At 60.1% G+C, this 15946-nt stretch overlaps 4 protein-coding genes across 4 annotated transcripts; all 4 read left to right on the forward strand.

Moving 5' to 3' along the window:
- Positions 1-1222: 1222 nt before the first annotated feature.
- On the forward strand, positions 1223-3712 carry ABB37_07985 (putative mitochondrial Hydrolase-like protein; the record flags this gene model as incomplete). The annotated part of the gene is made up of 1 exon (XM_015806810.1): positions 1223-3712. One exon carries the CDS (start codon positions 1223-1225, stop codon positions 3710-3712), a length of 2490 nt encoding a protein of 829 aa, XP_015654681.1.
- Positions 3713-4113: 401 nt separating this feature from the next.
- On the forward strand, positions 4114-6245 carry ABB37_07986 (hypothetical protein; the record flags this gene model as incomplete). Its single annotated transcript, XM_015806811.1, has 1 exon — positions 4114-6245. Exon 1 carries the CDS (start codon positions 4428-4430, stop codon positions 6243-6245), a length of 1818 nt encoding a protein of 605 aa, XP_015654682.1. The 5' UTR covers positions 4114-4427.
- Positions 6246-7617: 1372 nt separating this feature from the next.
- Positions 7618-9810, forward strand: ABB37_07987 (hypothetical protein; the record flags this gene model as incomplete). Its single annotated transcript, XM_015806812.1, has 1 exon — positions 7618-9810. The coding sequence occupies one exon, from the start codon at positions 7618-7620 to the stop codon at positions 9808-9810; it is 2193 nt and encodes a 730-aa protein (XP_015654683.1).
- A 419-nt stretch (positions 9811-10229) lies between these two features.
- ABB37_07988 (putative ubiquitin hydrolase putativecysteine peptidase Clan CA family C19) lies at positions 10230-15548 on the forward strand (the record flags this gene model as incomplete). Its single annotated transcript, XM_015806813.1, has 1 exon — positions 10230-15548. The coding sequence occupies exon 1, from the start codon at positions 11334-11336 to the stop codon at positions 15546-15548; it is 4215 nt and encodes a 1404-aa protein (XP_015654684.1). The 5' UTR covers positions 10230-11333.
- Positions 15549-15946: the final 398 nt, after the last annotated feature.

Raw genomic sequence — 15946 nt, forward strand, 5'->3', positions numbered from 1 at the left:
CTATATATATATATATATATATATATATATATATTACCGACTAGACTGAATTGTGAAAGGTCAGAGGTACGGGAGAGTAATAGTAATACCAATACGAGTAAGGAAAAGCAGCACTGTCGCCGAGGGATTCTTCCTCCACCACAATCGTGCGTCTGCCTCCTCGCGACTTCTCTCGATTGTTGCCATTACATCTGTTTTTTTTTCCCGCTGCACATACAACGCTGAAAGTGTCAACACTGTTCGCACTTTGCTATCCTTTTGGGTCTCTTCCCTCGCGTTCTCTCTCTCATACTTATTTTGCGCTGGTCTGTCGCTCATCGCTTTGCTTACTTGCTTTTTTCCCCTTGTTGTTCTTCATACCTGCTGGCTGCATTTCCAGCCTGTTTTCTTGGCGCTTGTCCCCCTGCCGACCTTTCAAGGACATTCGTTCTCTTTGTCCGACCTGCTGTCTATTTCACGCGCAAAAGAGAAAGAAGAAGAAGGGGAAGGTGTTTGAGAGGGTTTTTTAATAGCAGCTGTTGCTTTCCTTTCTTCTAAAAAAATAAATACAATTTGATTTCTTGAAAATAAATAAAAGCTTTCTTCGTTGCTTTGCGTTGTCTTTGCTGGTTTGGGCCTTTTCTTTTTCTCTCAGCACCGTTTTCTGTACACCCTTCTTCCTTACTTCTTTTTTTTTCTCTCTCTCTTTCGTGGTGTTACTGCGGTCTTCCCATCGGGGTGTTTCCTCGTAACGCACATAATCAGAAGGAAGAGCATTCACCGCTTGTATACTCTCAAGCCACCAACAGCAGCAGCAGCATCATCAGAAACAGAGGAAGAAGAGTCGCACTGCTTAACAGAACCGCAACTGCTGTGTGTTGTCTTGACAACTCTGCGGAGGGTAACGGTGTGAGTAGAGCGTGCTGTCTTGGAGAGGAACTACAGCTCTATCTTCTTTATTTTACTCAAACACGCACATCGAAGTTGTCTTGCTGAGCGCGCAGCGGCTGCTACACAGCACTACGCCGTTCCTTATAAGAATAATAAATTTCTCTGGTGCCCGCTTCTTCTGTGTACCCCCTCAAGCTGCAACATGGCGTCCCCTACCTCGGCGAATGGTGTGCGCAACGCAGCAGCCGAAAGGCCCTCCTCTTCCGCGTCTCACGACTCCTGCCACGGCGAGGAAAAGTGTTGCAGAGGAGCCAAAGGCAAACCAGTGAAGCGTGTCCCCCGCACTTCACAGATGGTCGTCAAGGTCCGCGACTGCCCCGCCAGCCAGATGCCGATCGAGCTGTGCTATCAGTGCTTCGGCGACCCGAACGATGGGCTGCCCCCGGTACTGCTCATCAGCGGCCTGAACATGCAGCTCTACGCGTGGGACGAGGAGTTTTGCGAGTCGCTCGTGCGGGCCGGCTTCTACGTCGTGCGCTACGACAATCGAGACATGGGCCACTCGACGAAAGTGGAACACCGCGGCCGCGTGAAGGCGCCGCTGCTGCTGCTGCCCGGCGGTGCAGCCACCTGGTTCGGCGAGAAGCTGCCCTACAGCGTGGAGGACATGGCGGCTGACGCGTGGGCGCTGCTGGACACGCTGCAGATCCCGTGCGCGCACCTGTTTGGGATCAGCATGGGTGGCATGATCGCGCAGGCCGCCGCGCTGCTCGCACCGGGGCGGACGATGAGCCTGACAAGTGTGATGTCGTCGACGAACGCGGCGGACTTACCGCAGCCGCAGCTATGGGTGAAGCTGTGGATGTTGCGCCGGCCGCCTCGCCACTGCACGGTGGACGAGCTGCTAGAGTTTCGCGTGAACTCGCTGCGCCGCCTCCTGCGCTCCGCTCTGCCGCCCGACGGCGAGTACCTGAAGAAGCGCTTTCTGATGTCGCTGAAACGCAGTTCCTACTCGGCCGGGCTCGTGCGACAGGCCGCCGCGATTCGCCGCGCCGCCGGCCGCGATGCGGCGCTGCAGACGTTGTGTGTGCCGGCGCTGGTCGTCCACGGGGCGCAGGATGTCGTTGTGCCCCCGATGCACGGCTACCGCACGGCGACGATGCTGCCGTACGCCCGCATGCTGGTGCTGAAGAGCATGGGGCACTACTTCCATCCCGCGTTCTTCTCGACGATCATCGAGGCCTTTGCGGACATGGCGGCCTCGACAGACCCGACGAGGCGTCGGCTCGGCTCACGGCTGCCGTCGGCGAACACGCTGCAGCTGGCGGGGGTGGTGGAGAAGGGGAGGGCGACAGATGGCAACGCGTCTGCGGTCGCCGCGTGGAAGCGTGGGGGTGGCTTTGTGACCTCGTCGCTCGCGAGTGAGCCGCGCCAATGCAACGCCGAGGCTTCTCCTGCGAGTGGGGCGGCACCGCCTCCCTCCGGTCTGCCCGACAACAGTGGCAAGGACAAGAGCGCAGACGGTACGGATCCCTCCACGGAAGCGGCTAGGGAGGACGGCGCTCTTTCCGCGAAAGGAAAGGAAGGAGAGGCCGAGGAAGACGCCGAGGAAAGCGCCGAGGAGCCCGAAGAAGGAGAGGTGAGTCAGGTGGACCCCAGGACGTTGATGATGGCCTCCATGGGTGCCTTCATCCAACCCGTCGTCGCAGACGCGTCCTCTCCTGTTGGCATGGCTGCCTGCCGCTCCGTCATGGTCGCCGTGCCGGGCGGCAGCAGCAATCCAGGCGTGCCGGAGGCCGTCATTGTGGAGAACATGTTCCTGCGCACACCGCACGCCGTGCCGTCGACGCCGACGCCAACGGTGGTGAAGAAGCCGATCTCGCCGGCCACCTCCCCGACAGCGAAGAGCTCCACTACAAGCGCACTGCCCGCGCAGCTGATGCGCCCCCCTCACCCCCAGAACCGCAGCAGTCACAACAGCAGCCCATCTCCTGCCACGAGCCCCACCACGGCCAACTGTTGGCCGCTGCCTGGCAAGGTGTACGCGTCTCCCTTGGCCACTGAAGAGGAGAGACTGCATCATGAGAAGGATGGCGCCGCCTTCCCAAGGCCGCCGCCGATGGATGGGGCAACGCCGTACATCCCTTGCAGCCCGTCACGCTGGCACGATGCGGCGCCGTTCCCGCAGCGCAGCACCAACGCCAAGGCCAAAAATGGCGCGACGCCGGCCTCCGAGGCGCAGATGACGGCCTATCCACTGTTTCACCCCGTCGTGGTCGGTGTGCCGGTGGGCGAGTACCTCGAAACGCACCCGGCGGAGCGGGAAACGAGTGGGCTGGTCATCGCTGCGAACGCCGCCGGTGCTTCCGCTGCCGCCGCTGCCGCCGCTGCTGCTGAGGTCTTCGATCTTCATGATGAGCGGGTCGGTGCGCCGCAGCCGCCTCAGCAGAAAGTGGGAGGGGACTTGCTTGCAAAGACGGTCGACACGTCCGAGGCGCAGACTGGCAAAGGCGCGTCCACACTCCGCCAGTCAGCGCCCCACTACGGCACTCTCCCCATCTCTCTGCGGCTTTCGCCGGCTGAGCTGACCGACACGGCGTCTTCGGAGGTGTTGAAGACCGACAAGGCGCGCGGCGCGGAGGCCACACACGCTGCCGGTGGGAAAGACCACGAGGACAGAGAAGCAACAGCCGTGGCAGCAGCAACAGCAGCCAAGGAGTACGACGGCTGCCGCTCGCCCGCCTCCCGGTCGTCCTCGCAGGAGCGGCGCGAGAACGAGTCGTTCTTGCAGACGCAAGCGTCCGAGCTCCTGGTCGAGGCAACAACTTTGCCATCCATGTAGCGGAGGCAAGCGATGGGGAAAGAAGCGGCGAGACGCTCTACTACTTTTTTTTTCTCTCTCTGCCGTGCCAACGCGCCGTTCATTCGTGGGAGAGCAGCATCATCATCGTCAGCATCAACAAACAACGCCAAAAAAAAAAGTAAAGGTTGCGCCATTCGTGGCGATCTCCACGACCCTTCTCGATTTGATACTCATACTGTTTCTCCCTCTTTTTTTTTTTGAAGCGGCGGTGACGGAGCTTCCACTCCGGCTGCGTATGCATGTTAGCTGACGCGTGGTATGACGCTGCATGCCCTTCTTTTCCGGCTCATGTGCACTCTATCCTCTTCTTTCCTCTTGCTGCTGCCACGTGCTGTGGTTGGGCACCATTCTCTCCCTCACCGCAACGGCTGATGCTACACAGCTCTGTACTGCCCAGTGGCATCTCTTCCTCTTTCCTTCTTTTTTAGTTTCCTCGTTCGCGAAGACCAGCGTTGGTGTGAGGGGTGAGTGGATTGAAGGCGAAAAAGTATGCGCACGCAGGCATTAGCGCTCCTTCTCGACCAAACCAACAAAAGCGAGCGTGCTACACCCGCTGAAGCCGCGTACAGGCAGCTGACTCGGCTGCTACCACGTCGTACTATTTTGATTACTTTTTAAAGTATTTATTGCTGTTATTCTCTTCTGCGGCACATTCATTCGTGGTTTTTGTTTTTCTTTACGTTCATAGAAGACAATGGAAGGCGGCCCGACCAGCAGCGGCGCCAGCAGTGGCAGAGCCACGCCTGACCCGGCAGCGGAGCCGCCGTGGCCTCTCTCACGCGCCAACGCGGTGGGCACTGTGCACCGCCGCTCCCCCTCACCGGCAACGGACGATCTCGAGATGGGGCTGGTAGATGGGCCAGGGGGCGACGACGGCGGCGGCGGCGCCGCTGATGTCCCACTCGGGGGGCGGTTTCTTCACCCCCCCGGCTTCCACCCCCACCCCTGCATGACCGATCGCGAGACGCACCAGGGCACCGACGACGCCGGAGGAGGCTCGAGGTCCCACGAGATGCAGCGGCTGTCGCTGTCGCACCACCGTAACAGCCTTGTGAATTCGTTGGTACGGCCACCAACGGCGAGTCATACTCCTGGCGATGCCGACACCGCCACCGCCGAAGCTGACGCATCCCAACCACAGATGCCGTTGCTTGGCGTCCGTGCCGCGTCCGGCACGGAGGTAGCGGCAGCAGAGGTGACTCCGAATGCCGCCGTCGCCACCGCCGCCGCACCGCGCAGCTCCCAACGCAGTCGTTATGTGAATGCGGCCCCCGACCATGACCGTGTAAGGCCGCACACACCGATCTACTACGAGGCAGGTCCCTCGCCTTCTGCCTCCTCACCCTCCGCCCCTCGACTGACACCGAATGCGTCGAGAAGGGCAGCCCTCTTCAATGAGGAGCAGCTGCGACCCGTCTCCGCACGCCTCGACACCCCACCGCCAGCAGCCGCGGCGAGGCGAGAGGCAGCCGCCACACCTGCAGCACGAGCGATTGCACGGGATGCGCTGATGTTCTTGTCACCCCTGGCGCGTGAGGCACGCATCGCCACTATCGAGGAGCGCCGTGTACGGCACTTATATCACAACCGCCCGCGCATGCGGCTGACGGCACGGCCGCGGATCGTGGAGAACATCGTGCTCGACCGCACCAAGTGGGAGCAGCCGCTCTGCTACCTCCCGCTCTTTCTGCCTTGCATGCAGAACGCCTTCTACCGCGTGCCGCAGGGTGCCAAGCTGCGGACGGCGGCGTGGGAGCCGAACGTGTCGAACCCGTTTTCTCCGAGTGTGATCTACTCCGGCACTGCGGGGAGTGCCGGTCCGCCCGAAGACCCCCGACAGACCCCCGCTGTTGCCGCTGCTGCTGCGGATGCCGCGTCGACGGAGTCTGACCTATCGGTATCTACCGCAGCGTTCTACCACGTGCCTCCCACCTCCTCGCGACTTACGATGCGCAGAGAGGTGACGCAGGCAACGGCGACCTCCGCAACGCCGCTACGGCGCCCCGGTGCGCAGCTGACGGCGACGGTGGCGGCGGACCGCGTACTTGTCAACCGCCATGGCGCCGCATCTCCTCCTTCGTTCTCCTTTGTCGATAACTTCCGTCACTTGCTGTACCGCTGCTTCTGTGTGCGGTGCGCCATCGCCGCCCAGGCGGAGTCCCTCCAGGCGGACATGAAGATGCGGTCCGCGGTGCCTCACCAATTCCCGTGCTGCTCGTGCTTGAAGGTCGAGTCGCGCTCCTCGTCCGAGCTGCTCTGGATGGTGTGCGCGATGGACGCGCTGTCACTCGGTGCTCCCTGTGGGTGTTGCTGCTACCAGGGATTGGGTACCGCGCTGTACGGGTGGCACCTGCGGTACTTACTGCGCGCGCGCTATCGCATTTTTTCGTGGACAGTGTTGGACTTGCTGATCATGTGCTGCATCCCCGGCCTGGCGGTCGATCAGCAAGGGGCGGAGCTGTTGCTGAACGACGTGCCGGAGACACCTGTTGGGCTGCGGTTTATGCATTAATCTGCCCTTTTCCTGTCTCTCCTCCCCATTTTTTCCTTTTGGTAAAGCTGTCTCTGTCCTGTGTGTTGATGCCGGCCCGTCGTCCACGGCTGTGCCGACAAGAAGTTATTGCGTTTCCGATGTTTCCACTGGTTGCGTTGCGTTGGTGAGACAGCTAGGCGTTATGCATGTATTTGGGTGTTGTGTCGAAGGAAAGCTCATCGTTTGTGGTGTTCTTCTCCTTCTCTTATGCTGATGCTGATGATTATCTGCCGGTGTCTTGTAGTTCTGATGCGTGTAGTGGTATCTCTAGATGTGCCTCTCGCTGCGTGTGTGTGGGTGTGTGGCCCCGTTGCCGGTTGCCACTTTTCGTCTTCTGCGCCGAATATCTCCATATTTATATCTTTATCTTTATATTTGTATTTATATCTTTCACGGCCACGGACTCTCCGTGGTCGCCGCGTCGTTCAAGCACAGTTCTTTCACGTGTTTTTTTTTCTCCTTCCCTTGTTCTTTGACGAGAGGCATCTCGAGAGGATAGATGTATACGTTAAAGTGGCGTTCAGGGGGCGGTACATCCACTTCGTACGTCTAGCCTCGATCCAGGGTGGTTTTTTCCTCATTCATCCTTTATCGTGTTCTGCTACTTCATTTGTGTTTCCTTTGATTTCATTCCTTTTGTTTTGTCCGCTCGTCGCGTTTGTCGTTGTTGCCGTTTTACTAATTTATTCTTCTCCTCTCCGAATAATGTAGCCGCGTGTATTTGATGTCTCTTCCACGTGCACGGTCTCGTGAGCACTTCTCGCTGGCGACGTATATATATATTTCTTTCTCCCTCTCTTCTCGTTCTCTTTCGTATCATTGCGATCTTTCTTGAAAGCATAAATATGTGGCATAAGGAAAGAAAAGAAAACGAAGTGTGTTGACGTCGCCGCAGGTGTGGTGTGGCAGAGTGTGCGTGTGTGTGTGTGTGTTGGGGGAGACCATCACACGTGTAACGGTGCTTGTGCAGAAATCTAAGTTTTGTCTCTTCTCTCTCCTCTCCCTCCCTCTTCTCCTTGAAGTGGCATCGCCAAAATAAGGCGTAGGCGTCTCCCGCTGCGATGTACGTGAAGTGTCGCGCCTCTTTCGGTCCTGTACTGAACTTTTATCCCCCTCTCTTTTTTCCCCTTTTCGTGCTTTCTCTTTCTTACGGGTCTCCCGTTTTCTTTCTAGGCTGAGAGTGTGGCAACGGTACGTTCAAACCGGCAGCAAAAGAACATCCATCACACACACACACACACACAGACACACGCTTTCACATGACTTACGCGCTGCTGCTGCTGCTGCTGCTGAGCAGCTGGCGGTGCTGCGTGAGGAGCAGCTTGCGTCTCGCCGCACTGTTGAGGCTCACATGTCTGCTTTTAGAAACGCAGAGCAGCAACTGCACGCGGCCCAGCGGCAGGAGACACAGCTAAGTGAGATGCTGCGAGCCGCACAGCAGCGCACGGTGTACCGCACACGTGAATTTGCAGCGGCCGAGGCGCGGCTGCGTGAGGCGACGGAGCAGCTGGCTGCAACGCAATCTTTGTGTCATTACTTAGCGAGCCAAATAGCCCTGCATGCGAAGTGTCAGCGCAGCGCGCTTCTGCTGACCCCCTCCTCGACTTCAAATGGGACTCCTCCACCTTCGCGTACTTCGTCTGCTTCTGATGTTGAGGGGAATCGACACGAGGCACAGTTGCCGTCGTCGCGGGAACAGCAACAGCAGCAGCAGCAGCAGCAGCTGTGTTGGATGGACCCTTACAGTGTTCTGCATGTGCCTTCCGGCAAAGTCTTTAGCTACGACCTGGTCACCGCGTTCGGCGCAGACGCCCTCGACGACCCTCCTGAAAACGAGGGAATCAGAGAAGGTGAGGGGTGCGAGGACAGAAGAGCGGACGACAGCGTGCTGTGCGACGAGGACGGCGTATTCGATGGCGTCCGCACACGTGCGAGCCTCGTGTCTCTCCTCAAAGATGTTGTGCACGACGCCCTTCAGGGATTTCACTACACGCTGCTCGAGACACGCACAAGTTCCACTGCTGTCTACAGCGATACGTTGTTCACCTCAACCTCGTCTAAGCGGTCAGCAGAGGGCGAAGATAGCTGCGAGCAGCAAACACACGTCGACACGGGTCGACTGCCAAGCCAGCAGTCGGTCACGACGGGCCAGCTGACGCATCGCCTCTTGGAGCTGCTGCAGACGGAAGCGGTGCAGTGCGGCACCCAACGCCTCAGCGTGTCCTTTGCCGTCGGCCGCGTTGCAAAGTCGTCCGTGGCTGCCGCGGCGCACATCGAGGACCTTTTGCGCCCTCTTGTGGACCAGCAGAACGCCCCTTCGCGAGGAGGGCTGCGGCGTAGTGGGGGTGCGGCGAGGCAAACAGTCAGTACGGTGTTGATGGATGCTGTGATGTGCGAGGCGGAGGACGACGGCGAGCGATGCCCACGCGGCGCTTCGCCGTGGAGGAGAGGGACTGTCTCGCATGGCACGGCACGGCGAAGCTCTTCGCGAGCGCGGTTTTCGCCCATCAACGCGAACATCACTCAGCAGCACGCTACGGCAGCCTCGAAGCCGCTGCCCGCCCCTTTCTCCTGTACGACGGCGGCGACGACAACCCTGACCGGCGTGCAGGTGCGCTCCCTCGCCGAGGTCGATGACTGGCTAGAAAGGGTGGGGCTACCGCCCTTCAAAACGGATGATTCCGTAGGCGCATGGTCAAGTGCTCCGTGCATCGTGTTAGTCGGCGTCGACTCGCAGGACGCAGCGGGCAAGGTGCATAAGTCGCTGCTGCGTATCGTAAGCGACGCTGCATTTACGGCTAGCCTGCCCGCCACTGAACTCGCTCGCGGCGCCCCTGCTAAGGGAGACACGGCGAGTAAGAGAGGTGCCTCCGACAACGCGCTCCACCACACCTCTCCGCCACAGGCACTGACGTCGCTATTTGGATGCTTTATGCTCCACGCCGTAGCAGCGGTGCTGCGGGCCGCATACAAGCCACAAGGGCTCACAAACACGTCTGAAGATGCACCGGCGCTGCTGTCGTTCGCGGCCCTACACGAGGGAGACGGCGGCGACGACGAAGCGCCCGACCTGGAGAGCTTCGTGGAGCAGCTGCTCGCCCAACCACATTCCAGTCCGTCCGCAACCGAGATACGCGCCGCCGTGCTGTCCATCGTGAACTGCCCTGACGAAGTAGGAAATCACTGTGCGACGGCCGCCGCCGCGGCTGCTGTGGAGGGGCGAACCACACAGGACATTAGTGCTGAGTGGAGACTGTGGGCTGCGCTGCTCCGACCAGTTTTTGGCGGCAACAGCAAGGCGTTGTGGCTGCACACCGCCCGCAGCGCAGCGGACGCGTCGTCGACGGACGGGCTTTACAAGACGGGTGAACGAGGAGTTCCATTTCGTCCCGACAAGGGAAGGAGGCGAAGCGAGGCGGCGCCCTTCTCGGCGGATGCGGCGTTGGGGCTGTGCGCGTTGTTTTGTCGGCTTGTCCGCCACGCTGCGGTGCCGAGTGCGGTGTCCGCCGATCTCGATCGGCTGCTGCGTGAGGGGCGACTGTAGGCGCGGCTACCAGGACACACAAATTCTCTCCTCGTGTGCCCTTCTTTCTTACTTCTGCCCTACTAGATCCACAGCTTTATAGATGCACCGTGCGCTGCTAAAATAAGGAAAAGAAGGAAGACAGCATATATGTAGAGGGGAAAACGAACTGTCAAAAGTAACTGCGCAACACCATGGATAAAGTGCATCGAGCTGTCATCCATGCTTCGTTCTGCTTTCCCGTTTACGACCGTTGCGCCAAAGGACGAGTCACGTGAAGTTCTTAAAGCTACCTCAGCAGCTCTTCTAGGGACGGACATCCGCCAAAGGAAAGCACTCCGAATACGCCTGTCCATCTTCTGCCACCGTAACTCCGCTGTTGACTCTTTCCGACTCTATTTTTTTTTACTGTTCTGTCTGACGGCTTCTCCACTCCTCACAGCAAGGTACCACAGCGTAGCGGTCCACACCGCACACACCGACCCGCACATCAACGTATAGATATTTGCTCTCTTTACTATTGTTAGTATTATTATTTGTTCTGGGGAGAGGGAGAGAGAGAGGATAATTTGGCCTGTGTCAAGTTCACAGCTGTGACCACTTCTCCCGCGCGTACGTTGAAGAAGACGGAGCGCACGTGTGTACGTGTGTGCGTGTGGGATGGCTTGCGGCTGCTCATTCTCTTTTTCGTGAAGTCGCCTATCGGTGTAATTGGGCCTTGCTGCGGTCCGCCGCGTCACTGCCGCCGCCATCGTTTTTCCTTTGTACTACTGCGATTTGACTTTTTTAAATACCCCCCTTTTCCCCCTTTTCTCTCACTCTCTCTCTTTCGGGTCTCTTCGTCGTTGCTGCGGTGGTTGCGTGCGTGTGTGATGCACGGCAACTCAGCTATTCATTCTGGTCCCTCGCTGCTGCAGCACCGCGAGTACTTCTGCACCTTCGCTGTGGCGTTGCGTACTGCTCTCGTCTGTTCTGTTCTTTTCCTTTCTCCTTTGTCTCGACAGCATTCCTCCTCCTTTTGTATTCCTCTGCCTTTGCGGACACGGCCGGTGGTCGTTTGCACGTAAAGCTTAAGCACGCACACAGTAAACAAAACAAAGGGGAACTTGCCGTTCCGTAAGGCTTAGCGGCTGAACTCACCGCTGCTCCCACATACCCTCTCTTCACGTTGGTGCCAGCGACAGGAAGAAGGCACCGCTGCCTTCGCCGATCGAAACACACACACACACCAAAGCAGGAAGGCGCGATACATAGAACATCACGTGACGCTTGTGAAACCTTTTCTATTCATGTCTTCACGAAGCGGGCGTGACATCATATACACGTTCTCTCTCTTGATTGTCAGAACACACATCTGGAATAGGTGAGTTAACCTGCGTGCTCCTGCTGTTGTACGGACACACCGTTGACACAGCGGTGCAGCTCTTCTTTATTAAGGTTGACATTATCGTTCATATTACCCTTGTGCGCGTGGTTTTGGAAAAAGGCAGGAAAACAAAGAAAGAACACACACCCGCATACAGGGAGTCGTTCTTGCTTTGCGGATGAGTCATGGCAAGCGCATGCTGGAGGCGCAAGCGCAGAAGGAGCGCTCCTCGACCACGCGCGACGACGGCCGCGTAGACGACGGACACCTGCGCAACACCAACCGGGCGTTCAATAACGACGGTACCCCGGTGCGGTCCGGCCAGCGCGGCGCCGGCGGCAGCAGTGGACGACGAAGTGGAGAGGAGGGCGAGGGAGCCGCACTGGATGCGCAGGGGCGTCACCTCGATCCGTCACCGCCGCCGCGACCGGGTATGCAGCCGAGTCGCGAAGAAGGCGGCACGCGCCGTAGGAGTGAGCAAAGAAGTGTGCGGAAGAGCCTTTCCACCCCGCAAGTCAGCCTCGGACAAGCGCAGAGGGTCGGCGCAGGTACACCTGAGGAAAACAGTCGTGGGCGGCGCCAGGGGGAGGCGGAGGCGGAGACGGAACAGCGAGGGACTGCACGGCAGATCGACGTCGACGCCGACGCACTCTCCGGCAGCGACGACGACGATGCGAGGGAGGCTCCTGAAGCGCTTACAGCAGGAGGACGCATCCCAGAAAAAGAGTTCTCGAGAGCAGCACGTCCGTCGGGGTTTGAGGGACGTAGGAGTCGTGAGAGAAACGAAGCCCAACCGAATCCGTGGTCGTCGCAGGAAGGCGAAGGAAGGAAGCGTGGCAGCGGCTCTGCGTCCCAGGGCGGCAGCGCACCCCGCTACCCGGCAGACCGCATACACCTACAGGACGCCAGGACGGCGGTCTCCCCACCCCGGCCAGCGTCTTCATCGCCGCCCAACACGGGAGACAGCAGCTGGACTCCACCGGTCACTTCACGGCCGACGGCGCCGCCTCCACCGCCTCTGACGGTGACAGCGACCGGCTCGGCATCTTCGCGGTCCTCTGCCTCCTGCACACCCGTTGCAGGAACCACCCAAGACGAACGGCGCAGTCGAACGCCAAGTCGTTCCCCTCCATCGGTGACCCTCACGAAGACGTCCCTCGCCGGCTTCCGACCAGCCCCGCCGCAGAGGCCGATCACGGCAGCGCTGCATCCCCCCTCTACCACACCCAACGAGGACAACACCACCAACCGCAACTATAGGGCTTCTGCAGAGGCTGCTGTGCCAGCTGAGTCGCACAGCTCGCAGGGCCGACGCCCACCCCCGCTCTCTCCTCCAGATCCCTCCGTATCGTCCTTGTGCAAGCTCATGAGCACTGCCGCCTCCACCACCACCACCACAGCAGCTCCAGCAGCCCCACAACCCCTTTTGCACATCTCCCCCGCCTCCCCTCCGCTGAGGGCAGGGGTGTCGCCACGCATGCTGCCGCGGCACCCAACGCGATTTGATCCTTCCGCCACCGCCTCCTTCTCCGCTTCTCGCGCGGCTAGTATGAGCAACACGATGTTGCCGTCACCATCCCTGTCACAGCAGCAGGAGCAGCAGCAACCGAGTTCACAGTCCTCTCCGTATGATGCGCAGCAGCAAGAGTACCTTGTGCGGGTGCGGAGTGAATCCTTCTCTACAGCTCCGCAGGCCGACAGTGAAGACCCTGCGCAAGTGAACGAGGAGGAGAAGACGCATCCCTCGGGTGCCTATCGTGGCTTCGCACCGAAGAGGAGTGGAGAGACGCACATGCCTGCGGCGGGCGACGACGGCTGGCGCTCCATTCCTCCTTCGCCACTGCCGTCCACGCTGCCCAGCGATGGTTTCGTGGCGACTCTCTCGCCCGCTGCTGCGGCGCCGGACACTTCTCACACCCTGCCTTCCATGGCACCAACCGATGGCGTGTCGACGGGGGAGTCAACCGCGCAACCTCCGCTACCGGCTCCTGCCTTCTCCAACGATGCTCCTATTTCGCCATCCTCTCTGCTCCCTAGCTCTCCACATCAGGAACACTGCCGCTACCTGCGCGACTTCAGCGGCTTCCACAACGCCGGCAACGACTGCTACGGCTGCAGTGCGCTGACGATGCTGCTGCGGAGCACCGTCTTGCGACGCGCGCTGCTATGCTCCCCGCTCGTGACGGCGGTGCGCCGGTACGAGTCTCTGCTGGCCCGACGGCCGGAGAGACGGGTGCAGTGGACAAGCGGCTACGTCGATACACTAACCCCGCAGGAGACCAAGAAGTGCAAGAAGCGCCGGAGGTCGGAGAAGGAGGCGGCGGAGGAGGAGGGGATGGTGGCGGAGGTGTGTGGTCTCCCCTCTCTTCTTCTTAGTGACACGACAGCGACTCAGGCAGACATGCCGATCAGCGACGGCCCGACGAGTGCGGTGCAGCAGACTCTGGATCTTGTGGAAACCCTCACCCTGGAGGAGCTTGAAAGTGTACTGCGTGTGGATCTCGAGACCGGGTGCATCCCGGTCACCCTTCACGCGGCGCTCGCGGCGCTGGCGCGGGCAGTGCGGTGGCGAGAGCACATGACGGCCGTCATCAACGCCTCCTCCACGTCTCCGGCAGAGCGGCGGTGGCTGCTGGAGGAGAAGATCTACCACGAAAACGATCGCCTCTTTGATGGACAGGTGTACACCTACGGCATTCGACTGAGCGCCGTCGCCGCGCTCTTCCAGGGCGAGTTTTTCTTAGGAGAACAGGAGGACGCGCATGAACTGTTTGTGGCGTTGATGGCGAAGCTCGAGGCGGAGGCGGTCGACTTCCAGAAGGGCTGCACGGAGGTGCAGGAGGAGCGACAACGCGCAGCACATCGGTACGACCACGAAGGAGAACAGGAGCGAGAGGAAGCAGTGATGGCGGACAGGACGGCTGCCGTGGTGATGACGGTGGAGAGCGCAACATCGTCTCCTGTTGTCCCCGGCGTGTCAACGCCACCTCCTACTCCGGCCATCTCCACCGCCATGGCGGACGCGTGGATCAACTCGCTCGTGCAGGCGCGTCTGCTGAACATCATTCGCTGCCGCAGCCCCGGCTGCCAGCACGAGATCGTCACCGACGAAATTTGCGTGAACTTGTCGCTGCACATACCGGAACAAGACGGAGAGGACGTCAAGACGGAGAGGAATAGAGGTCAGCAGCAGCAGCAGCAGCATCTGCAGAGTTCCTCCGCAAAGGCGGAGCACACCGCCGACCCCGACCACCCATTGCCAGCTGAGGAAAAGCGTGACTACTTCTTCTTTCTCCCTCATATGAAGTCCACCACCAGCCTGCCCCAACCAGCGCCAACAGAGACGCCGCCCACCGCTGTCACTACTCGACCCTCTCCGCCGTGCAGCGTGGCCGCTCTCCTGCACCACTCCATGGCCTTCGAGCCCCTCAGCGACTACCGCTGCGACGTCTGCGGGTCCAAGACCGCACAGTACCAGGGTGGCTGCTTCTACACCCGCCCCCCACCCGTCCTCGTGCTGCAGCTGAAGCGGTTCTCCACCGACTTTGTGGACGGCGCCTTGCGCATTCAGAAAAACAGCCGTCCCGTCGCGGTGGGCGACACACTCGTCACGTACGCGCTGCCGAGCACGGAGGAGGAGGAGGAGCGTCGTCGGCGACAAGGGCGGCAGCCACTGCGCACCGTGGCGCTGGCGGAGGTGGCGGCGGATATGCAGGGATGTGAGGTGACGAATTCACAAGGAAGCACCGCGGTTGCAGCGGCAGCGGCACACGCGCAGTGCTTTTTCTACAATGCCGAGGATAAGCGCTTCACCTGCATCTCGCAATCCCCGTCACACGAGACGCCTGCTTCCACAGACTCAGGGGAGACGACAGCGGCGGAGTGGGTGACGGCGATCCGCAGTGTGTACCGTCTGCGGAGCTGCGTGCTGCATCTTGGTAGTAGTCTCCACTTTGGCCACTACGTGTCCGACTTCGCCGTAGACGGGGAGAAGGTGGAAGACGAAGGGGAAGGTGAGACGAAGAATGCTGGCAACACCCGCCATTACAGCAGCGCAGAGTCGGCGGAAAATATCGCGGCAGAGAGGCGCGTCACCGTGACGCCGTGGATTACCGGCGGCGCTGCGTCGTCTGCCGTCGCGCATTCTATTCGTGACAGCGCTGCGGACCACGCGTCGCTGCATCGCCGCTGGCGCCGTGCGAACGACGAGCGTGTGGAGGTGCTTGACGAGGCGGCGGTGCGGACACGTCGCGTGGGCCACGCCAACGTGTACCTTCTCTTGTACGAGAAGGTGGCGGAGGAGTGGGTGCGCTGCCCACTGGACGCGGTGCTGCCACGGCCGGTGTACCCCGCCGAGGAGGCGCAAGACAAGAAGGACGACGCAGCGGAGTGAGATAGAGGGGAGGGGGGAGGGGGGAGGATGTGAGCGGGGAGAGGGCTGTGCCTCCTGCACTGTTTTGTCGCCTCTTCTTCTTCTTGGGGGAGAATCGTGTACTGTCGAGGTGGACCACCTTTCTTTTATTAGCTGCCCTTCCTGCGATGCTGGTGGCAGTGCGCAGAGGTACAGCCCCCCAAAAACGAGCCATGCAGACGACAAATGGACGGATAGGTGTGCACGGCGGAAGCGGAAAGGGTGGGGAGAAGGCGCATTTCCCACGGTGTTGCTGGGGTTTTTTTTTTTGAAAGAAACGATGAGGAGAAGCTTGGTGGTGCGTGCGCATCCCCTCGGCAATCACCGTGTGCTGCGACAGATCCCCCCTTCTCCCACTCAGCGGCATCTACCGTAGGCGA

Source organism: Leptomonas pyrrhocoris, assembly GCF_001293395.1.
Source record: "Leptomonas pyrrhocoris isolate H10 chromosome Unknown, whole genome shotgun sequence".
Lineage (NCBI taxonomy): Eukaryota > Euglenozoa > Kinetoplastea > Trypanosomatida > Trypanosomatidae > Leptomonas > Leptomonas pyrrhocoris.